This window comes from Chrysemys picta, chromosome 1, assembly GCF_011386835.1.
Source record: "Chrysemys picta bellii isolate R12L10 chromosome 1, ASM1138683v2, whole genome shotgun sequence".
In the NCBI taxonomy this organism is placed as follows: domain Eukaryota; kingdom Metazoa; phylum Chordata; order Testudines; family Emydidae; genus Chrysemys; species Chrysemys picta.
The window spans coordinates 333,185,070-333,210,687 of record NC_088791.1 but is presented as its reverse complement, the minus strand read 5'-3'; the positions used below and the strand labels follow the sequence as shown (position 1 = coordinate 333,210,687).

Here is a 25,618-nt window from a genome sequence, read left to right as displayed (position 1 = left end):
CACGTAGCAGCTGTCTCCCCATATGGTGACCCCTGACAACGGTCACCCCATTGCTGCAGCAGTCTCTCTTCCTGCAACTTGGCCCTTCAGCCAGATTAGGCTTTAGTCCACCTCTTCTGGGGTAACAGATAATCCAACCAAACTATAGTCCAATGACCTTATAGCAGGTCTTCTTTTGTCTCTGGGCTCTGTGGTCCTTTCATCCCTTACCTCAGGGAGTTTCACCCCACCTTCCCCAGTGGCCAGTAGGAAAATCCAGACCTACCCTAACCTCAGGTTTCCAGGCCAAAGACCCTGTACCTGGCCCAAGTCTGTTCCCTCAGACTCCTTGTTACCTCTTCTATCCCCCCAGAAAGTGACTGTAGATTCTCTCCCTGCAGCCCCTTTCTGCTACAAACTTCCTCTCTTCAGAAAAACCAGCGTGCTCCTGCCCAACTGGGCTTCATGTTCAGTTAAGCCTCTCTCTCTATCCAGGTGACATAATTGACTTCTAAGGTCCACATTAACCCCTTCAGGGCCTGGTGGTCTCATTGCACCACAGCTCACAGGTAAGCACAGTTGTACAGAACTGTGCACCTCAGCATGGAGGGGCAGGATCTGCAAGGTTTCCTGTAGCTCTGGAACTGCAGCGTGGCTCCTCTTCCGCTCCACGACCTATTGGTGGGGGACTCCTTCCCTTCCAGCCCCTCTGAAGATCCCCACATACAGTCAGTTACTCGGAATGCCCACTGGGGCTTCCATTTTACACTAGTCTATCCAAGTACTTCACAGCCCAAGCACCTACACATGAAGCAAGTTAAATATCCATTTTCTAATGGACAATGTACACTTTTGAGGACTATAAATTTAGGGCCTGATTGTGGCATTTGGTTGCTTCTCCCTGCGTACCCAGCCAGTTTTGTAGGCCTATATGGAGAGAGTGAGGTACACCCCTAGCCTTTGGTGTGGAGCACAGGGTGAGGAAGGCTCTTTGTGCTACCCCCATAGCCCTGCCAGGATCATAGATAATCAAGCCTTTAGAAAGCACCATGCCTTTATAATTCACAACTCCTGTTTAATGTTTTACTTAACTATTATTTTTCATACAATGACATAACTGTTTTATCTCAACACCCACAAATCTCTTATTCAGAATGAAACAGAAGTGCTTCAGTTAAATATGCAACACTAGGTTACGTGGGTGGCACGCCCAGCAGTAAAAGCACAAGAGTAATGCTTCCTAAAGTGGCTCTCAGCTTTCAAGTTACACGATGCTATCAAGATTTCATTTTAATTCCCAGCCACTCTGACTAGTGAAATTAACATCCAATCAATCATCAGCATCTGAAAAGCGCTATACGTATGTTTAAATATATAGCCGGCCCTATATAGCTGCATGTCACTATCATAGCAGTGCACTATTGACATTAAAGCACAGTCACTTAAAAAAGGGATTAGACAAAATGCCTCTTTCACATAAAGTGACACAACTAGCAAATGTCAGAAATTAAAATAAAACTTCTGCCATGGTGGAAAAATCCCAGTTTCAGGAACTTCATTGTTTGGGAATGCTGGCCAGGACGATGGAATTCTAACCTAGTGTGTTCAGCGTACTTGGGATCTTCATCTCAGGGTAACTAACATGCATGAGTTATCACCAGATAAAAACAGTGGAAACCAGGTACTTTAGTTTTACAAGGTAAACTCTCCAAGGTCAACCCTTGATAGTGGTATAGGGCTTTTTACCTCATGGTGAAACTAAAGTGCCTGATCTTCACTGTACTTCAGTAATAGCTCATGCATGTTAGTTATACACCTTTTTTTACCAGTGAAGACAAGGTCAATGTAATCATTATTTCTATGCAGGTTTTTATTTGTGAGTAGGGCAGACAGCCTCTTGCTGGGGTCAAGAAGGTCATGATACCAGGGACTTTAAGTGAAGAGGTGTGTGATGTAGCGCTCTTCCGTTGGATGTTGATACTGGGAATGACAATTTCTGACCATGGACACAGAGTTAGCACAATTGATGCTGCGTTCACCAATTAGTAAATGTGGAACATCACATCTTATGCCCTGCCCTATGACATCAAGAAAACTATTTGGGCCATGCCTGCTGCTTAATTGGTAATTGGTAATTTCCAGTCTTGGAACATCAGCCATAAACATAATGGATCAAATTCTATGAGGGGCTGAGCACGTTTAATGCCCACTAAGATCAATGGGCTATTTGATTATTTCAGCTTGATACTGGAGACTCAGTATACAGGTATACTACATACAGGTCCTGATCCTGCAAGTTGCTGAATGCCCTCATTTCCCATTGACTACAATGAGAATTAAGGGCGTTCAGCAACCGCCCAGAACCAGGCTAATAATCAGCAGATCTCAGGACACAATTCTGCAAATCTTAACCCAACTGAGTAGAACTTACGTATCACTCGGCATGTGTAAGGACTGCAGATCGTGTGGAAACACAGTGGCAAGAGAAAATCAGAAAGATATGCTGGATCATTACAGTTATGGATTTTAAGGAGTTAACGAATGACAAAGCCAATCTAGAAGTTTACACATAGCCAGTGAGACGGTCTTAAACAAGAGGTAATAAATAACCCGCAAGTCTTCAGTGTTAAAGAAACAAAGCGCTTTAGAGGTCAACTAATTATCCCAACCCAGTTAACTTCTATTTTCTTTTCCTCTTATTTTCAACTTACTGCTATTAAAAGTCCAAATATTTTTATTTAACTTGGAAAAAAAACCAAAAGACTTCATGGCTGAAACCTTCTATGGTAATATTGAGCCAAGAGAGAACTATTACAGCCAAGTTGTGAGCATATGAAAATGCCATAGCTGTTATAACAGAAACACGCAATCACCCTTAACTCCATCGTTGCAAATGGTGTGACTATTGTAAGTAGTACTGTAACAAAAATCCCTACACTGTAACCTTGTAGTCATGCTGCTTCATTTACCACTCAGTGTACACTTATACTACTAGAACTATCATTAGTTTGTCAATACAAAAATCATCTCATCTGCTGACATATTCACATTCTGCCTTACCAACTTTTTATTTAGCTACCAAGAAACTAGGTTACAGTTTACACTGAGAAGCCTTAAATAAATCGAAGGAAAAAGGAATACCCTGCACAGTGAACGTTGCTTAAACTTTAAAAATAAAAGTATCGCAAAATCAACACAAAAGCTCTGAGGCTTCAACTGCTCCCTAACATCAGTGGCATTTATGCCCATGATACAGCCCTAAAATTCTGTATGGAATGGTATTAAATCCATAGAACTAGCAACATATCAATAAATTGCTATTAGAAACCTGATCTGAACCTTCCCAACAATCTAAGTTCATTAAAAAGCAAGAGATTATTACAGGAACTGAAAACTCAATCTACTCTATACATTTCATCTCCATAAATTTATACTTTATACAATTCATCTCTATACATTTAATCTCCAAAGAAACGGTATACAAAGGTCACCAATATATTTCATCGTGCAATAAAAATAACCACAGCTCTTACCTTTGTCGTCGTGTCTGCAGAATGATTTTCAAAAGACTGATTCTCCTTACTGTGTTCATCACATAATACGGATCCATCTGACCCATCGGAAACCGCAGACTATAGAAAAAAAATTCAAATAAAGCAAATGATATTCACAGAATACTACTACTTTTAATTGGAAGCATGAGTCCATACATACAGGAGTGCAATCGTGCCTCTAATCCACACTTGGGGCTCATGAACCAGATTTGGCCCTCAATTTCTTGCCATTTGTAATTTTCTGCGGTTGATTCTGCAGCCTCTCCCACTGAAGCCTATGGCCTAATCCTGAAAAGTGCTGAGTAACCTCAACTCTCACTGACTTCAAAGGGAGTTGAGGGTGCTCAGCATCTCACAAGATCAGGCCATAAACATGGAGGGTGAAATCTAGGTAGGGCTGCCAACTTCCTAATCGAACAAAACCGAACACCTTGGCCCGACCCCTTCCCCAAGACCCTGCCCTCTGCTCACTCCACGCACGCCCCTCTGTCGCTCGCTCCCTCACTTGCTCATTTTTACCAGGCTGGGGCAGAAGGTTGGGGTGCGGGAGGGGATGAGGGCCCTGGCTAGGGATGCGGGCTCTGTGGTGGTGCTGGGGATAAGGGGTTTGGGGTGCAGGAGGGGGCTCTGGGACGAGGGGTTTGGAATGCGGGAGGGAGCTCCGAGTTGAGGCTGTGGGAGGGGGTTCAGGATGTGGGCTCCAGGAGAGTTTGGGTTCAGGAGGGGACTCAGGGCTGGGGTAGCGGGCTGAGATGCGAGGGGGGTGCATGGCGCGGGCACCAGGAGGGAGTTTGGCTGCAAGAGCGGGGCTAAGGGCTAAGGGCTGGGGCAGGAGGTCGGGGGTGCGGGAGGGAGTTTGGGTGCGGGAGAGGCAAGGGGTCGGGGCGCAGGAGGGGATGCGGGCTCCGAGTGGCACTTACTTCGGGCGGCTCCCCAGAAGCGGCGACATGTCCCTTGGCTCCTAGGCACTGCTCCTGCGCGCTGCTTCTGCCCATAGGCACCACCCTTGCAGCTCCCATTGGCTGCGGTTCCCGGCCAATGGGAGCCGCAGAGACGGCACTCAGGGTGGGGCAATGCGCAGAGCCCCCCAGCCATCCTCTGCCTAGAAGCCGAGCGACATGTCTCTGCTTCCAGGGAACTATGGGGAGCCAGGTAGAGAGCCTGCCAGCCCTGCACCGACCGGACTTTTAACGGCCCGGTCGGCTATGCTGACCGGAGCTGCGAGGGTCCCTTTTCAACTGGGTGTTCCTGTAGAAAATTGGATGCCTGGCAACCCTAAATCCTGGATGAATACCAAAACTCCCACTGACTTTACATGCGGTCTAGATTTCACTCAGAGCAGCCGCAGAAATGAGCCCAATAACTGTATGGTGTAAACCAGGAGTTCTCAACCTTTCTCTTTCTGAAGTCCCCCCAACATGCTATAAAAACTCCACGGCCCACTTGTGCCATAACAGCTGTTTTTCTGCATATAAAAGTCAAGGCCACCATTATGAGGTAGCAAGCATTGCAATTGCCCAGGGTACCACACCACAGGAGACTCCGCAAAGCTAAGCTGTTCAGGCTTCAGCTTGAGCCCTGGGTGGCCGGGCTCGGGGCCCCAGGCTTCAGCCCCATGTGGTGGGGCTTCGGCTTTCTACCCTGGGGTCCAGCAAGTCTAATACTGGCCCTGCTTGGCAGACCCCCTGAAACCTGCTTGTGGCCCACCAGGGGCCCCAAGACCCCTGATTGCGAACCACTCATATACACTATCCATAATTGTCTCAGTTCTTAATTACTGCACAAAATTCTCTAAGTTACATATTTTTGAAAGTGCTCACCATTTGTGAAAGGTCTTGTCTGCAAATATTTTTAATTAAATATAATGGGGTGGGGGAGTTGTTTTGTTTATATAGCATTCAGTTTTACAATGTTTGCAAAAAGCCATCACTAAATACAAGCCTTCTTTCAAAATATCTGCAATATCAGGATATAGGAAAAGGCCAATGGTTCCACCTTCCTCACTAATTTATGACCAGACTTCTCCTGTAAACCATTTTCTTTGAATTGATTTATTTATAGATTATAGGCAAAGTGTTTAGTGCTTGTGGTTTTCCTACTAAACATGCAGCACATTACTGTAGATTTTTCATTTATGAGATAAATATTAATAGCTTTTCAAGAACATGAACAGGAAAGTGGGGTGGAATCCAACAGTGCTATGCTATGTCCCACGTGGTGTTGAGTGCCATAGAAATCACGAGTAATGTAAAGCCATCCTGATTAGACCATTCACTGGGAGCAGTCAATTTTAACACAACAGGCAAGCAATTGTCAGCATTTTAAATAGGCCAGCTACTGCCAGCACCATTTAGAAAACAATGGGCCAGTGCCAAAAAAAAATGGCACAAATCAGATCCACATGTTCAAACGTATTATCCTCTGGTGCTAACTTGTTTATTTAGGGCTTAGTCCGGTAATGTACTGAGCACTCTGGCCTCCATCCAGCAAAGTACTTAAACACGTGCTTACCGTCACTGAAGCCAGTGGGACTAGAGACATGCTTTAAGGTAAGCCTGCGCGTAAATGCTCTGCTGGATAAGGGTCAGACTAGTTAACGCTATACGGCATGAGCCTTTAGGACCCAATATCACTCCTATCTATCTGTCTTAGGTGCTCATACAGTCTTCATCATCACAGTGTCTGAGCACCTCACAATCCTTACTGCTTCCATCTTCACAACGTCCCTGTGAGGTAAGGCAGTGATTGTCAGGAGCCCAGCCGGCTCCCAGCCAGGTCACTAGGCAAACTCAGCTGGGCCCCATGAGCCTCCTCCAAATGATCAGGCTTCCTCACTGGGCAGGCGACCCTATCACCTGCTACTTGAGCCATGCTGCATCAGCACCACAGCAGCTGCTCAACATGTGCCATGTCCCCAGCTGCCCTTGCCTTACTCTTGGTTCCAGTCCTTGTTCCAGCTCTAGCCTGCCTCCTCCCTGCTCTGGTTTAGTCCTTGCCTCCCTGCTCTGCTCCTGATCCTGGAGCTGGTTTTACACTTCACTTGCCAGAGTTTATGCTCCTTTCTATTTCCTCACTAGAATTTAACTTCCGCTTTTTAAAGGATGCCTTTTTTGCCTCTCACTGCTTCTTTTACTTTGTTGTTTAGCCCCAGTGGCACTTTTCTGGTTCTCTTACTATGTTTTTAAATTTGGGTATACATTTAAGTTGAATCTCTATTATGGTGTCTTTAAAAAGTTTCCATGCAGCTTGCAGGGATTTCCACGTTTTAATTTCTGTTTAACTAACCTCCTCATTTTTGTGTACTCCACCTAGGAAGAGGGATAGCTCAGTGGTTTGAGCATTGGCCTGCTAAGCCCAGGGTTGTGAGTTCAATCCTTAAGGGGCCCACTTAGGGATCTAGGGCAAAATCAGTACTTGTCCTGCTACTGAAGGCAAGGGGCTGGACTTAATGACCTTTCAAGGTCCCTTCCAGTTCTAGGAGATAGGATATCTCCATAATGCTACCGGGTTGGGCTACTCTGGTGTTTTCCCCACCACATGGATGTTAAATTTAATTATATTATGGTCACTATTACCAAATGGTCTCTCTATATTCACCTCTTGGACCAATCCTGTGCTCCACTTAGGACTAAATCAAGAATTGTCTCTCCTCTTGTGGGTTCCAGGACTGCTCCAAGAAGCAGTCATTTAAGGTGTCAAGAAACTTTATGTCTGCATTTCGTCCTGAGGTGACATGTACCCAGTCAATATGGGGATAGTTGAAATCCCCCATTATTATTGAGTTTTTTATTTTTATAAACTCTCTAATCTTCCTGAGCATTTTGCAGTCACTATCACCATTCTGGTAAAATGATCAGTAGTATATCCCTACTGCTATATTCTTATTATTCAAACATGGAATTACTATCCATAGAGATTCTGTGGGACAAGTTTGGTTCATTTAAGATTTTTACTTCATTTGATTCTATGCTTTCTTTCAAATATAGTACCACTCCCCCACCAGCATGACCTGTTCTGTCCTTCCGATATATTTTGTACCCCAGTATTACTGTGTCCCATTGATTATCCTCATTCCACCAAGTAGTCAGAGATATAGAGTCGCCCTGAGCATGGGGTTGCATAACTGACCATCTTGGCTAATAGCCATTGGTAGACCTTGTGATGGGTTGGGTCACAGAACACCCCCCCCTTGGGACTGCCACCTGATCTGCTCGGACTACCTCTGAGCCCCTTTTCCCTGCAGCTTGGGACTTCAGTACCCTGCCTGGCTGTGCCAGACACGCTAGCCAGACCCAGGTCTGAACCATGTCCCCCAAAAGCTGCAGGCTTAACTGAAAACAGCTTAAGAAGTGCTCCTGTCTCCAACACCCAGATACCCAGTTCCTAATGTGGTCCAACCCCCAAATAAATCTGTTTTACTCTGTATAAAGCTTATACAGGGTAAACTCATAAATTGTTCACCCTCTATAACACTGATAGAGAGATATGCACAGCTGTTTGCTCCCCCAGGTATTAACACTTGCTCTGGGTTAACTAATAAGCAAAAAGTGATTTTATTAAATATAAAAAGTAGGATTTAAGTGGTTACAAGTAATAACAGACAGAACAAAGTAAATTACCAAACAAAATAAAACAAAACCATGCAAGTCTAAGCCTAATATAATAGGAAACTAAATGCAGGTAAATCTCACCCTCAGAGATGTTCCAATAAGCTTCTTTGACAGACTAGACTGGGTCAAGCAATCACTCACACCCCTGTAGTTATTGTCCTTTGTCCCAGTTTCTTTCAGGCATCTCTTTGGGGTGGAGAAGCTATCTTTTGAGCCAGCTGAAGACAAAATGGAGGGGCTTCAAGGGCCTTTTATATCCTCTCTCTTGTGCAACATCACAGCCACAAGATGGGGTCTCTAGCCACCTGGGCAAGTCACATGTCTATGAATGATTCAGCTTTTTGCAGGCCGATGCCATTGTTTACATGTTAGTTTGAACATTCCCAGGAAAGCTCAGATGTGGATTGGCGTCTCCCAAAGTCCATTGTTATTTAAGTTCTCCCAATTACTTAAATAACCCCTTCACACTAAGTTGACCAAATCTGTCTTATGTGCTTCCTACAGCAAACACTTTAAATACAAGCATAGAGCCAATGCTCATAATTTGAGATATGAAAATCATCCATGCATACAAATAGGATGAATATATTCAGTAGATCATAACCTTTGCAAAGATATGTTACATGGCATAACTAGCATAAAACATATTCCAGTTATGTCATATTTACATTCATAAGCAGCGGCGGCTCCAGGCACCAGTGCTCGAAAGCGCATGCCTGGGGCAGCAAGCTGCGGGGGGTGCCCTGCCAGTCCCTGCGAGGGCGGCAGGCAGGCTGCCTTCGGCGGCATGCCTGTGGGAGGTCCGCCGGTCCCGCGGCTTCGGTGGCAATTCGGCGGCAGGTACACCGAAGCTGCGGGACCGGTGGACCTCCCGCAGGCATGCCACCCAAGGCAGCCTGCCTGCCGTGCTTGGGACAGCAAAAAAGCTAGAGCTGCCCCTGCTCATAAGCATATTTCTATAAAGCATTATGGGGTGCAACGTCACAGACCGATTCTCCATGAACTTATCTAGTTTTTTGAACCCAGTTATACTTTTGGCCATCACAACATCCCATGGCAATGGGTTCATAAGTTAATTTTGCATTGTGTGAAACAGTCCTTTTTTTTTGTATAAAACCTGTTGCCTATTAATTTCATCAGGTGACCCCTGGTTTTGGTATTGTTGGAAAGGGTAAATAACATTTCTTTATTCACTTTTGCCACCCCATTCATGCTTTTATAGACCTCTATAGTAGCCCCCTATCATCTCTTTTCTAAGATGAACAGTCCTAGTCATTTTAGTCTCTCCTCACATGGAAGCTGTTCCATGCCTTTGACCATCTGGTTGCCCTTCTCTGAACCTTTTCCAGTTCCACTATAACTTTTTTGAGATGCGGCGACCAAAACTGGACACAGCATTCAAGGTGTGGGCACACTATGGATTTATATAGTGGCATAATAATATTTTCTGTCTTATTTTCAATCCCTTTCCTAACAGTTCCTAAAATTCTATTAGCCTTTTGGACCGCTGCTATGCACTGAGCTGAAGTTTTCAGAGAACTATCCACTCTGAGTCTTGAGCACTAACACCTAATTTAGAAAAAATCATTACTAATCTGTTTTGTTACTGTTGTTCTTCAAGATGTGTTGCACATGGCCATTCAACTCTTCGTGTCTATACACCAAGTGCACAGCAGTTGGAAACTTTTTTCCCCTCAACAGTACCTATTGGGCTGCTCAAGTGCCCTCTGCTGCTATGTGCCACTGCATACAGGCATCAAGGGCAGAGCCATTCCCTGGTCCCCTCAGTTCCTTCTTGCAAGAACTTCAATGCAGAGGGGTGGGAAGGCAGGTCGTGGAATGGATATGTACAACACATGTCAAAGAACAGCAGTTACGGAACAGATTAGTAACAGTTTTTTTCTTCTTCGAGTGTTTGCACACGTGCATTCCTCTCTTGGTGACTCACAAGCCATGAAACAGGAGGCGGGATTGGAATCTATCTGAATGAAGACAGGAGGAAAACTCCAACTGTAGCATCATCTCTCGAGTCCTGAGTGAAGGCATAGTGAGAAGCAAATGTGTGAACTGAGGACTAAGTTGCCTCTCTACAAATTAGAGTCCAGAATTAGAACAGGTGCCAGAAAAGCTGCAGAGGCCAAATGTGATCTCATGAAATGAGCTGTGACTCTGCTCGACGGGGTGATATTAGACAGGTCACAGCATATGCATATACATGAGGCTATCCAAGAAGAAATTCTCAGAGGAGATTGCCCTTTTATTCTGTCTGCGATGAACAGTTGAGAGGACTTATGGAACTGCTTGGTTCGGTCCAGGTAGAACACCAGAGCTCTTCTGACATCCAGAGTGTGCAGATATTTTCCTTCCCTACTCAAGTATGGTTTCATGAAGAATGCCATAAAGTAAACTGGCTGGTTGACATGGAATGAGGACACCACTGCCCAAACCTCAGATGAGGGCACAGGTAAACCTCATCCTTGAAGATAGTATAGGGAGGCCCAGTCATCAACACAAGCAGCTCTCCTACCCTTCTAGCAGAGGTGATGGCAACCAAATGCCACCTCCACTGATAGATGTAGCAGAGAGTAGTAAGTAGCCAAAAGTTCAAATGGGAGATCCATATGCCTTGACAACACTAAGTTTAGGTCCCATGGGGAAACAGGATTGTGCACCTGAGGATACACTTTGACTAGGCCTATGGTAGTAAGAACATGTCTGTAAGGGAACCAAGGCTGCGACCTCACAGGTAAAAGAACTGCTGACACTTTCTGTGAATCTTTTTGCAAATAGGTCTACTTAGGGAGACCCTCCATCATTGGAAATTGATTCTTGGACACATCCTGGGAAAGAGACCAGTTGAGGTGACTCATAAACAGTTTGCTCAGGATGTCTGCAAGGTCACTTTGGACACCCGGTAGGCAAGAAGCTTCTAGCTCTATTGAGTTGGCAATGCAAAACTCCCAAAGAGTTGTCTCTTGCCAGAGCTGAGAAGAGCGAGTTCCTCCCTGCCTGTTGAGATATAGCATTGCCATTGTGCCATCTGTGAAGATTAACAGGCTTTCCTCTTTTCCCCCTTCTGTGGCAGAAAAACCTGGCATGCCAATCTGATTGCTTTCAGCTCACTGATGTTGATGTGTAAAGCTAAGTCCTCTGTAGACCGCAATCCCTGAGTCTGTAGAGAAGCCAGATAGGGACCCCCTCAGCCAAAGGCAGAAGCGTCCATCACTAACGTGAGCATCGGTTGCAGGCTGGCAAAGGGAATGCCCATATATTAGTCAGACTTGTCCACCAGTCTAGGGAAGTGAGGGTACCCTCACCACCACATCTAGAGGGTGATGGCTTGGTGAGTAAACTGAAGCTAGCCAACCCTGTAGAATTTTGAGGCACAGTCTGGCATATTGGACCACATATGTGCACGAGGCCATATGCCCCAGGAACCTCAAACAGTTTTGCGCTGTTGTGACCAGGTGAACTTTGAGATCTATAACAACAATCAATCAAATTTTCTGAAACCTCAAGCCTGGAAGAAAAGCTCTGACTTGAGTTAGGGGCAGTACTGGACTCATCAGCTCTATTCTCTGGACCTGGGAAAGGAAAGATCCAGAGGATAGAGCATTGAAGGTTGACTGGATCAGAGACACACTGAACAGCACCTGCTCCCTGGATTGGCCCCTCACAAGCCAATCATCCAGGTAGGGATAAGCTCCACAACTTTCATAAAAAAAACTTGGATGCTGCAGCCATGCCAAATGGTAGTACAGTAAACTGGTAACAATTTTGATTTACCAGAAATCTGAGTTATTTCCTATGAGCTTGATTGATTGCCATATGGAAGTAGGCGTCTTTTAGGTCAAGGATAACATACCAGTTTCCAGGGCTCAGGTAGGGAACAATAGAAGCTAGGGTGACCATGCAAAGCATTATGTTTTTTTAAGATTTGTTTAGTTGACCCAGATCTAAAATTGGTTTGAGAGCCCACTTCACTTTCAGGATTAGGAAATAACAAGAATAAAACCTTGTCCCTCTGTGACACTGTGGAACCTCCTCTATGGTACCCACCTGAAAGAGAGATAGTACCTTCTGGAAGAGGAGCTCCTTGTGAGAATGGTCCCTGAAGAAGGACAGGGAGGGCGTGTGGGAAGGAGGGATAGAAACAAATTGGAGGGTATAACTGCAGTACTCAAAACCCATTGGTCTGAAGTAATTTGGGACCAAGCACTGAGGAAGTGGAAAAGATGGTTTACAAATATGGGGGACATAGGATCCGGAAACATGGAGACTGGCATGACATCCTTGATTGACCCATCAAAATGATTGCTTAGCAGTTCCTGGGTGTCTAGAAGGGCCAGGAGCTGGAGCCGAAACAGAAGAAGGGGCAGGCCTGTGCCTATAACCCCTCTCTACTTTATTGACAGGTCCTGATGGGGAGGCAGAGCAGGATAACAGTGCGTCTGCTGAGGCTGATATTGCTTTCTGACTGGGCAGGTGAGTACAAATCCAAGGACTTCTGTCACCCTTAAGGCCATGGAGTTTGCTGTCTGTCTGCTCTGACAGCAGGGAAGGACTTTCAAAAGATAAGTCCTGAATAGTATGCTGGACTTCACAGGGTAGGCTGGAAGACTGCAGCCGGTGAGGAGCTCTGCACGGAGACCGCAGAAGCCATGTCCTAGCAGTCAAGTCTGCAGCATCCAGCCCAGCCTGCAGAGAAGTCCACGCCACTCATCTGCCCTCATTCACCAGCAAAGAGAACTCCTGCCTAGCATCCTCAGGCAGCAGATGTTTGAATTTCTCCAAAGAGCCCCACAATTTCAAATCAAAATTTCCCAGCAGAGCCTGTTGGTTGGCAATTCTAAGCAGCAACCCCCCAGTTAAATAAACTTTCCTACCAAATAACTCTTTTCTGTTTGCCTCTTGATTTGGGGGTGGCAGCTTGATGCCCCTGGGGTTCCCTTTCATTAGCTGCTGCAACCATTAGCGACTCCGGAGGAGGGTGGGAGTGTAGGATGTCAAACCCTTGGGAAGGTACATAATACTTGCACTCTGCCTGCTGTGAGGGGGAAGGCAAGGAAGATGGGGTATGTCATAGTGTCTTTACAGGCCCCAATATCGCTTCATTGATTGGCAGTGCCACTCTAAAGGGACCTGCTGTAGATAATATATCAATCAGGTGATGAGAAGACTCTCTGACCTCCTTGATCGGAATGTCCAAGTCCAAAACCACCCTCTTTAACAATTCCTGGTATAGCTTGTAATCATCGGGAGGGGATGATGTTGTGTCCGAGGAAACTGCCTCGTCCGGTGAGGACAAGGATGAAGATGACTGGATGTGGTTCCCCTCTTCCTCGGGATGCTCTGCTGGCTCCTCAAGAGCCTCTTCCTGAGGCTCTGCACTGGGTCAGGTACCGGCCACTGGAGTCAGGGTGGCATGGTGCAAGGATTCATCCCATCCGGACAAAGGCACTGAGTAGGAATGATGAGGGGAGGATCTAGAAGCTGGGGGAAAATCCCTGGAGTTCCAAAAGGGCCAGGGGCTGGACACCAGTGACCTCCTGGCCACATTGCCATAAAAGCTCACATTGTGGGGTCGCAAAGGTACCCAGAGAGGAAGGATCTAGGCAGAGGGTGGTGGGTCCTGCTCTGAGGTGGAGAGATACTTGAGCCCACCTCAGAGTCCAAAGAAGGCAACTCCCCTTCCACTGACCACAGGGGGGCTGTCCTGGTTGGTGCCAGGGACCAGTGCTGAGAACCAGGCACTGGCTGAAGAGACACCATCGATGCTGGCTCCTGCTTAGACTGTACTGATGGGTGGGTAGACTGTCCAGGAAGTAGGCAGACAGTGCAGGACCAGGTCTAACTATATTGACTTTAACTGAGGGAGCTGATTCCTGTACCAAAAAGCAGAGTAAATTACTTGCCACTGCAAATGTTGGAAGCATAGTCAGCACCAAGCTCTTATCAGATCGATGTGGTACGGCTGAAGTTGATGGTGCCGTACCAGACTTGACGATGTCCGTTCCAGGACTGCAGCCAATGGTGCTGTCTTAGGCCCAATGCCAGGGCTTGCCGGGCTGAGCCCCAGCACCTCTAGGCTTGGCAGCTCATAGCCCTGGCACCTCTGGGCTTGCTGCATCAGTTATGAGTGTAGAAAAATTGCTTGAGCCCTGACACCTCTTTCATTGCTTAGGCCTCAATTTGGAGGAGTGCCTCGATCTTGATTGCACTCTACTTGACTCTCCTTCCACCTGCTTTACAGGCTTGAGGGGTGGAATCTTCCTCTGGTTAGTGCCTTTGTGGAAGGCTTATGCTTCTCCCTAGGAATAGGTAAGGGTGACCAGTGCCGGGACTCCGATAGTCTTGAAGGCACACTTTGGACTGAAAGCTGCAGCACTCAGCACTGACTCAAACGGGGATGGCTCCGGGGTGGTCTTAGCACCACCTCAATTAGCAGGAACTTCAGCCTTGCTTCCCTATCTTTTTTCATCCTAAATGTGAATGGGTGACCTAGGGAGGTGGTGAAATCTCCTTCCATAGAGGTTTTTAAGGTCAGGTTTGACAAAGCCCTGGCTGGGATGATTTAGTTGGGAATTGGTCCTGCTTTGAGCAGGGGGTTGGACTAGATAACCTCCCGAGATCCCTTCCAACCCTGATATTCTATTCTAGTCTATGAAGTTCCGACAAATCTGGCTCCAGTCCTTCACGTGTCCCTTGCCCAAAAACTTGAGACTACTGCAGTAAGGGTTGCTCACAGGCATAGGTTTTGGGCAGGAAGCACATGGTTTGAAGCCCGGTACTGAAGCATGCCTTGGTATTGGCAACAAAACCCTGAAACAGGGAAAAACAAAAAAAGCAAACTTTTTTTTTAAACCACTGAAACTTACTAACTAGAACTAGACTGTGTACACAAAGGCTGAGAGAAAACTGCTCTAGCAATTGACAGGGGTTCCAACAATTACTGTGGGCAGTAAGAAGGAACTGAGGGCCTGGGGACGGTTCTGCTTCCATTCAGTGGTATATGGCAGCAGAGAGGGCTCAAGCCGCCTGAGCAGTATCACTGATGGAAGAAGTTCCTGACAGCTGTGTTCTGGACACACAGACAATAAAAGTGGAATGTACATGTGCAACCACCCAAAGAAGAACCCATCATTATATATGTGTAGTTGGAATTATTTTCCCCATGAACATTACTTTGCACTTATCAACATTGAATGTCATCTGCTATTTTGTTGCCTAGTCACCCAATTTTTTGAGATCCCCCTATAACTCTTCACAGTCAGTTTTGGACAACTGAATGATTTTGTACTTTAATAATTTTGTAACATCTGCAAACTTTGCCACCTCACTCCTTAGCCCTTTTTCCAGATCATTGAAGAATATGTTGAACAGCACTAGTCCCAGTACAGATCCTTGGGAGACCCTGCTATTTACCTCTTTCCACTGTGAAAACTGAGCATTTAGTCCTACCCTTTGTTTCCTGTCTTTTAAACACTTACTGTTCCACAAGAGGACTCTTCCTCTTACCCCGTGACTGCTTACTTTGCTTAAGAGACTCTGGCGATAGACCTTATCAAAGGGTTTCTGAAAATGCAAGTACAGTATATCAATTGGTTCACCTTGTTCATATGTTTGTTAACACCCTCAATGAATTCTAATAGATTGGTGAGGCATGATTTCCCTTTACAAAAGCTGTGTTGACTCTTCCCCAACATATGTTCATCTAAGTGTCCGATAATCCCGTTTTTCACTATAGTTTCAACCAGTTTGCCTGGTACCGAAGTTAAGCTTACTGGCCTATAATTGAAAGGATTGTCTCTGGAGCCTTTTTAAAATAAATAAATCGGCATTACATTAGCTAGTTAATAGTTCTGCAATTTCATATTTGAGTTCCTTCAGAACTCTTATGTGAATAACATCTGGTTTTGGTGACTTATTACTGTTTAATTTATTAATTTGTTCCAAAACCACCTCTGTACATTTTGTCAACATTCAGTTGTTTGCCTTCATGTGTTATATTTAACTCTATTTCATTTGACTAATTCTCACTAGCTCCTACTTGTATTTTACCAACTTCTTTCCTGTCCTCTGTACTAGGACATAGAGTTCCACCTTTAATAAATTTATCCCTAAGGGATGTCTCTGGCCGTACGCTGTTCTCCTCTGCACCTGCTGGCTTTCTTCCAGATCTCAGTTTAAAAAATCCTCTACCACCTTTTTAATTTTACATGCCAGCAGCCTCGCTGATTCCCTTTCTCTTCATACAGAGTTGATTTGGGTCCCTAGTTTTTTGCACATGTAATTCCCACTCAAGTAAATGGTTCTTTTCCAGGCTTTAGGATCAAGTTGCACTAGCTAATACTAGCTAAGGGCCCAACCCTGAGAGGGTGATGAGTGACTTCTCACAGGTGCCCTCTCAGTTGATTTTCACAGTACTCAGATACTATGGGAATGGGAGCCACGTAAAAAGATAAATAGCACTCAGCACCTTAGTAAATTAAACATTAACTTGGTACATGCCAATCAGGAGCAAAAATCTAACTCTTATGTAATTTTGATAGTTTAAAAAACATCAGAATGTACAGAAACATTCTACATTTCCTAAATTATTTTTCATTATATGTTATGGTAGCACCTACAGGGCTCTGGGGCAAATTACAGACATTCCAGGAGGGACAGTCCTTGGTCACAGAGCAGTCTAAGGAAAAGCTGCCAAAATGTTCTTACATATCTAAGAATGCTGGTATTCTATTCATACAATATATCATCATGGACATTACTTCTTATTTCAAAACATACATGAAGTCCCATCAGTTGCCAAAATCTTAGTGTTATTTAAGAAGAGGAAAGAGTTTTGAAATGGGCGTAGGCAGCATACATAACAATTGCAATATCATTTTAGTACTCAATGTAGTGTAACCTCTGGTTAGTATAAAATTCTGTTATGATTCCTACAGACAGTGTTATCAGCTAGGTGAACCAAGCATATTAACTTTTTGCTCCACTCATCAGAAATAGACTTGCCCTGATCCTAAGAGGTACTTACTCTCTGCCACTCCTAAGTGGAACCTGCCCATAAATTCTCAACACTGCAGAATATATTATTTATCAAATGGGCACTACTGAAAAGTCTGGTAAGAAAAAGCTTCCATTTGTTTATATAACATTGTCTACAAATGCGTCCCCATTAGTTGACTCCAGTATTTTGCAAGAATATAAACCATATCAAAGTAGTATGAAATGTTTCAATTGTTTGCCTTAGGGAAATGGGTCAAAGATTAATTGTGAAGAGCAGTAAAATAAGGATATTAAGAGGATACAAACAGCTCAAGTAAGACAGCAAAAATAATAAATCTGGAGCATCTCTCTCTACACTGTATTAAAGGTCAACATGCATTAGCAGAATAATATATAGTTCTCCAAGATGTACAAAGTACACAGTAGCAATCCACCTAAAACACAATAGATATTTAGCTCTTTTGAAATGTGACTAAGCTTGTCTGTGCAAAATACTGGCAAAAGGCAAAAGAGAGCCTCTATTGTGTGTTAGAAGGGGGATCTTAAAAAGGAGGAAATTTGGGGCCTGATTCTCTTATTCTTGAGTTGGACCAGTGTAGGTGAGACCCACTGTCTTTAGAAGCAATCCCAAGGTCTATTCTATCTATGAGGTCTCACAGCACCCAGTGGATCCAAGACCTGACAGTTGGCAAAAGATATGTTTCAGTGATGTGAAGGCATGTAGAGATCCTGGATTGTCCATGTCAACAATGAACTGGAAACAGCATCCACTCCTGTGCACAGTTATGGCATTTGAGCTTGCCAAAGCAATTGCACTTTCCTGGGGAGGTGCATTTGATAACAGCCAAAATGCTTCTGAAATAAATGTAGTCAAACTTTACTAATTCTGGGTCACTGAGAATGAAAATGATGCTTAAAATTGTTGATTGGCTCTAGTTTTCAAGATATGCTATTGGGTCAGTATATACGACCCTTGACTTGGGAATGGCAGAGGATAAGTGAGTTATAAAGGGAAGGGATCTCAATTTAAACCAGAAATGACTAAAATACATCTTTGACTGGATCTATGAATAAATCTATGACTGGGTTTGGACAGTACTTGCTTTTTAGGCAAAACAATGAATGATGCAATCTGAAGCTGGTATTGCGTCATACATGATATGAATTGCATCATGTTATTCCTAGAAGTCATGGATGACGCAATCATAACGAAGCTTACATCACTCTGCTGAACAAATTGCCCTATATCAGCTCTAGAAATCATACAGAGTCATGCTCTCTTATTTGTCAGTGTTTGATTTTGCAAAGGGACACATTTCTGTTTAGCCAAAGTGAGCAGAGATGCCTCGTACTTGTGTGAACAGTGCAGATAACTTCTGCTATGTTTGTGGTGAAGTGACTTTTGCATCACAAAAGTGCAGTATAACCACTATGGTTAAGAAAGCTATCACCTTTATTTTGGCTGCAAATTGGAGATCAGGACAAGAGGTGGGCCCCACACATATGCTGCAACACTTGTACAACAAATCTTCGCCAGTGGTTGAACAGGAAAAGGAAATCTATGCCTTTTGCAGTGCCAATGATTTGGAGAGAGCCAACAGATCATACCAGCAATTGTTACTTCTGCATGGTGCCTCCAGTTGGGAAAGGTGTGTCAAAGAAGAAAAAGTGGACTGTGCATTATCCAAACATTCCATCAGCTATACACCCAGTACCCCACGGAGAAGGACTGCCGGTTCCTGATGCACCAGAATCATTCTCACTTGAGTCAGATGAGGAAGAGGATGAAACTTCTGGTCCTGAACCATCAATGTCACAGGACCCACATTTTCTCCCATCCTCCTCCTCCTCTGAACCACACCTCATAACACAAGGTGAACTGAATGACCTAGTCAGGGATTTGGAACTACCCAAGAGTAAGGCAGAGCTGTTTGGCTCCAGACTACAGCAGTGGAATCTCCTGGCAGGTGATGTTAGGGTTTCCATGTTCTGTGACCGTCAAAAGGATCTTGTCCCATTCTTCTTCATGGAAGGTGATCTTGTAGCCTGCAACAACATCGATGGTGTGATGGCAGCCCTCAACATTGTTCACAATCCAGATGAGTGGAGACTGTTCATTGATTCATCGAAGATGAGTCTTAAAGCTGTTTTACTGCATAATGGCAATGTTTTGCCATCAATTCCAGTTGGTCATGCAGTCCATATGAAGGAAACCTATGACAACATGAAACAACTTTTGAGGTGCATAAACTATGACCAACATCAGTGGCAGCTTTGTGGCGATTTGAAGGTTGTTGCTCTCTTGCTTGGTCTGCAGACTGGATACACAAAGTACTGCTGTTTTCTCTGCAAATGGGATAGTCGTGCAAGAGATTCCTACTACATCAAGAAAGATTGGCCACTCCGACAGTCATTGGAGCCTGGGAGGAAAAGTGTTCAGCATCCACCACTTGAATCAAGGAGGATTTTGTTACCACCCTTATACATCAAGCTGGGTCTGATGAAGAACTTTGTCAAGGCCATTGACAAAACAGAAGCAGCTTTCAAGTACCTCCGTGGAAAATTTCCAAGGTTAAGTGAAGCTAAGATAAAGGAAGGTGTCTTTGTTGGTCCTCAGATTCGTGAACTTCTTCGAGATGATGCATTTGACCATGCACTGCGTGGCAAGGAAAAGACGGCATGGAAAGCCTTCCAGTTAGTGGCAATACATTTTCTCGGAAACAACAAGGCAGACAACTACAGGTTGTTGGTGGAAAACTTCCTCAAGGCATACAAAAGCCTTGGTTACAACATGTCACTAAAGATAAATTTTTTGCACTCTCATCTAGATTTTTTTCCACCGAACTGCGGAGCAGTGAGCGACGAGCACGGCGAGCGATTTCACCAGGACATTGCAACAATGGAGAAACGCTATCAGGGCAAATGGAGCCCATCAATGCTTGCAGACTATTGCTGGACAATGACAAGAGATGCTCCATTTAATGAATACAAGAGACAAGAAGCACCGAGTAGACACTGAATAGGACTAAACTATGTACATAATAGTTTTTTGCCTTTTGTTTCATGATAAATTTTATTTATATAACCCTTTTGCTGATTTTTAAAGTGTTACATAAACAGGACAGGTGAAATAGTATCATGTAAAGCAACCATAAACACATGAAAAGACCTAGGTTTACAATTTATGATTAAAACTCTACTATCGACACAATATACATAGACATAAAATGTAAAAACTTAAATATCTTAGAAACAGTAGCCAATCAGTTGTTTTAATTGTCATATTTGAATTCAGCACATCAAAATAAATAATAAATAGCACATTTTATCTCTGAAGCAGACGACTTTTCAAAAATTGTAGACCAGTGTTATGGGTGCGTTTCCCAGCCTACTACATGACTCTGGAATTGCAGAAAATTTGATCCTTATACATAACATGGCAGGATGAGGTATTTTGTGGGTATCTACAATAGTCACCACATGTACTGTTATTTTAAAGTACCCAACTCTGGTACTCTATCATTTGACCAAATAAACAAGGGCACAGAAATGCAGCCAGTATTCTGCTCCTTCATCATCATCCTACCAATAACAACAGGAATAATCTCAGAGGTTATGTAATCTACACACACAATAGCACAGGTGACCTATATGGGTTAGACCTGCATGCTGCGACCCAGAGTGCCTCTGTGCATCTCCTGCAGCGGACAGCCTATGGTAAGTTTTAGGGAGAGGAACTCAAATCAAGGAAGGGGAGCTGGGGTCACTTCTATGCCATGCTCCCTCTTCTTGGAATGAGTTTTCTGGTATAACCTGTGCACATTGACCAGCCAGAGTTTTGTCTCTGATAAAGTATTTCATCATAGTAAACCAGTAATAGCCAAACTGTTCATGGTCCTTCAGAAGCTGTGAAGGGATGGGGAGGATGTGTAACAACTGGCAGATAACAAATAGCCTACTTCTGCTACCAGCTAATTGAGTTACTCTCTACTTGCAGTGCGGGAGGTCAGAGCTGTTGTGCTTAAGATCCTGGGTTCAAATCCTGCTGACAAGCCAGGCAGGTGGTCTCCCACATGCAAGAAGCCGCCTTTTTCCATCTCTTGAGCACCCGATACAGGGACCATTTACAATCACAATTCCTGTGCTCAGGGGAATGCAAGGACTGCTCCTCCACACACACCCCAAAGGAGGCAGGATTATGGCTACACACACATACCAGTCTCAGAAGCGGATTTGTGCACTGGGATGAATAGGCTGCTCCGTCTTAAAGATGGGTGCAGCCTGTACAGACCCTCTTTGCACCAAGCTGCTTGGAGAAGAATATACTTCCTGAGACACAGTCCCACCCTAAATTTCCCACAGGAAAGGGCAGGTTTGAACAACCCCAATGTGGGCCTGTAGGTAAATGCTAATTTGCTCCGGAATGGTTATGATGCAATGGGTGGGGTGGTAGTGGTGAAGGGAGAAATACAAATATAGTAGAAATCTCATGGAAACAGAAACATGTCAATAACTCAATCATCCTGATAATCAAAGGCTCAGAGGAATACACAGTGCTTAGAGATATTGACTTTTATTTAATTAACTATTTTGCAAATAAGCATTTTACAAATCATTAAAACATTTTAAAAGCTACAGGGGGAAAGTAAAATACATTATAGTATATGATAGAATTACTCATTTCACGGTGTATTAATGTACATTAATTCAGTTAACACCCATTCTAGAGAAAAAGAGCAGCCCAAGATGAACTAGCAGATGTTCTGAAGGCCACTGATACTAGCAAACAATGAATTCTCCTAAAGGACAGAGAAAAATTAAAAAGGATGAACATCGTTACAGAATGCATATTTAGAATTGGCTACTGCACAACAGATACACACTAAGGGGCAGATTCCAATCTCAGTTACAACAGTATATATATATATATATATAACCATTGGCTTCAGCTGAGTTACTCCAGATTTACACTGGTGTATATGAGATCAGAATCTTGACCTAAAAATATAACATGGGCATAGTTTGGGTTGCGGGGGGGAGCAATCTGAAAGCCTCAGGCAGGAGTGGAATTTGCCACCCCCCCATGTGGCCCCCTGGGTCTGACCGGAGTTGCCCTCCCAAATATCGAAGTCCAACTATGCCTATGAAATATAAGTGACCAAAATTTTAAGTAAGTCCAAATAACTGGAAACAGAAGAAAGAAAACAAGTAATTAAAAGAGAAAACATGACTAATGGTTTTAAATTAGATAATATTTGAGTAATATTTTAATTAGCAAGGATAATATTGATTTTACTTGCTTAGAATATTCTTTTTTTATTCTGGATACATAAATTTCAACCTACATACTCCAGTTGCCATAACAACTTGATACATTTGTTCTCTTGTGTCATTTTTTATTGCGTCAGGTTTTTAAGAAAAACAAAAACCAAAAAAAATCTGTGGTTGCTATGATAACGCAGTACGTTTTAAAAAATTTATTCTGTTCACACTTTGTTCTTCAGGAAACTGGTAATTAGCTCTTTTCCCCCAAAGAGACTCACAGCTCAGTGTGGGAATCTCAATAAAAACTAGAGCTCAAGAGATTGTGGCTCTGGTCCCTGGTTTCCTCCTTTGTTATTCTCCCCCTGGAAGCATTAGTAGGGGAGGAATGGAACCAGGGTTCCATCCGCTCCCCACCCACCTGCATAGAAGGTGTAATAATGACCCCACAATGGCTGCGCTTCCTCCTGAACTATTACCCAGGATATTGGCATCCCACAAGGGCACTGTACTCCCCTGAAGGGATGCATAGCCAGGGTCAGACTATAGCCCATAGATAGCAGTGGCATAAACCCTAAATTCAGAGACAAAACTTGCATAGGTAAATTTCAACACCCTCTCTGAATGAGAGTCAGTGCATTGCTTTCCATATTGGCATACCATTGTATGGCAATGAGTATATTTTTATACATTGGTGTAGTATAATAATCCCTGGCTAAAACCTGCTGCCATTGAAATCAATGGCCGAACTCCTGTTGACTTTAGCAGGAGCAAGATTGGCTCACAGATTTTTAAACGTGAGAAAAGCAAAGTGCATTGGGATACAGTGCTATTTATACTGCATTTTAGCTGGTTCATTGTAACAACCATAATGACAACAAAGAGTGTATTAACTAACAAAGAATGTACTTTATTTCATTGCACAAGACCTCACCTGCATTGCAGCCACTTTATACCGCACTGCCAGCACAAAGTGACCCTAAAACACAGGTAGCAGGGTATGGGAGAATTTAGGCAGATCCTTTAGTAGCACAGGACTAATGTAATGGATCACTATGCCAACCCCTACAGCTATCCCTATGGCCAGCACAGGGTACTAGGGCAGATCCTCAGCTAGTGTCAATTAGTGAAGTCACTAGAGCAATGGTAATTTATGGACTATAATAAGGTTCAAAAAAGAACTAGATGAGTTCATGGAGGATAGGTCCATCAATGGCTACTAGCCAGAATGGGCAGGGATGGTGTCCCTAGCCTCTGTTTGCTGGAAGCTGGGAATGGCCGACAGGGGATGGATCACTTGATGATTATCAGTTTTGGTCATTCCCACTGAAGCACCTGACATTGGCCACCATTGGAAGACAGGATACTGGGCCAGACGACTGGTCTGACCCAGTATGGCCGTTCTTATGTTCTTATACAGACCAAGGATCTGAAGCACTTAGAGGAGAGGAAAGTGATCAGGAACAGTCAGCATGGATTCACCAAGGGCAAGTAATGCCTGACTAACCTAATTGCCTTCTATGAAGAGATAACTGGCTCTGTGGATGAGGGGAAAGCAGTGGATGTGTTATTCCTTGACTTTAGCAAAGCTTTTGATATGGTCTCCCACAGCATTCTTGCTGGCAAGTTAAAGAAGTACGGGTTGGATGAATGGACTATAAGGTGGATAGAAAGCTGGCTAGATTATTGGGCTCAACAGGTAGTGATCAATGGCTCCATGTCTAGTTGGCAGCCGGTATCAAGCGGAGTGCCCCAAGGGGCGGTCCTGGGGCGTATTGTTCAATATCTTCATTAATGATCTGGAGGATGGCGTGGACTGCACTCTCACCAAGTTTGCAGATGACACTAAACTGGGAGGAGTGGTAGATACGCTGGAGGGTAGGGATAGGATACAGAGGGACCTAGACAAATTAGAGGATTGGGCGAAAAGAAACCTGATGAGGTTCAACAAGGACAAGGGCAGAGTTCTGCACTTAGGACGGAAGAATCCCATACACTGCTACAGACTAGGGACCGAATGGCTAGGCAGCAGTTCTGCAGAAAAGGACCTAGGGGTTACAGTGGATGAGAAGCTGGATATGAGTCAACAGTGTGCTCTTCTTGCCAAGAAGGCTAACGGCATTTTGGGCTGTGTAAGTAGGAGCATTGCCAGCAGATCGAGGAACGTGATCGTTCCCCTTTATTCGACATTGGTGAGGCCTCATCTGGAGTACTGTGTCCAGTTTTGGGCCCCACACTACAAGAAGGATGTCCAGCGGAGGGCAACAAAAACGATTAGGGGGCTGGAACATATGACTTATGAGGAAAAGGTGAAGGAACTGGGATTGTTTAGTCTGCAGAAGAGAAGAATGAGGGGGGATTTGATAGCTGCTTTCAATTACCTGAAAGGGGGTTCTAAAGAGGATGGATCTAGACTGTTCTCAGTGGCACCAGATGACAGAACAAGGAGTAATGGTCTCAAGTTGCAGTGGGGGAGGTTTAGGTTGGATATTAGGGGAAAAAATTCACTAGGAGCGTGGTGAAGCATTGGAATGGGTTACCTAGGGAGGTGGTGGAATCTCCTTCCTTAGAGGTTTTTAAGGTCAGGCTTGACAAAGCCCTGGGTGGGATGATTTAGTTGGGAATTGGTCCTACTTTGAGCAGGGGGTTGGACTAGATGACCTCCTGAGGTCCCTTCCGACCCTGATACTCTATGATATTCTATGATCTGCCCTCTAGTTCTCAACAGGAGCCAGCTGGTAGCCAGTGAAGGTAGCTTAAAACCACATTTGCATCCCCTCCTGAGTTGGGTTGTGTGCTCCTTGGCCACAAACATGGATCTGGGCCTATACTTCTTGCTTTTGGCTGGAGGCTTTAAAGTGTACAGCATGAGTGTGTGTATCTACACATACCCAGGGCAGAGGCTAGCCTAGCACTTGTACATGTATATGTGATTTACCCCTTGCAGTCTTTTTTGTATTGCAGTTCTTATATATCCTATTATAATTATATGGGTTACAGTAGCACCTAGACTTCACATTGCACTAGGTACTGTACAAGTAGTAGGAGGCAGTCCCTGCCTTGAGCAGTTTACATCTAAATTGGCCAGACAAAGGGCAGGAAGGGAAACTAATTTAACCAGTCACACAGCAGATCAGTGGCAGAACCAAGAGTGGAACCCAGGTGTCCTGACTCCTTGGCCTGTTCCCTATTCACTGAACCACG

The 25,618-nt window shown here is 44.3% G+C and overlaps 1 protein-coding gene across 8 annotated transcripts in view; it reads right to left on the bottom strand.

The window, feature by feature from the left end:
- Nucleotides 1-25,618, bottom strand: part of DLG2 (discs large MAGUK scaffold protein 2) — a 1,449,438-nt gene that overhangs the window by 1,211,940 nt on the left and 211,880 nt on the right. For all 8 annotated transcript variants that reach the window (XM_005287552.5, XM_005287553.5, XM_005287554.5 and 5 more), the window contains one exon: nt 3,513-3,611. In XM_005287552.5, the coding sequence (XP_005287609.1) occupies nt 3,513-3,611 (99 nt within the window). The remainder of the gene's footprint in view (nt 1-3,512; nt 3,612-25,618) is intronic.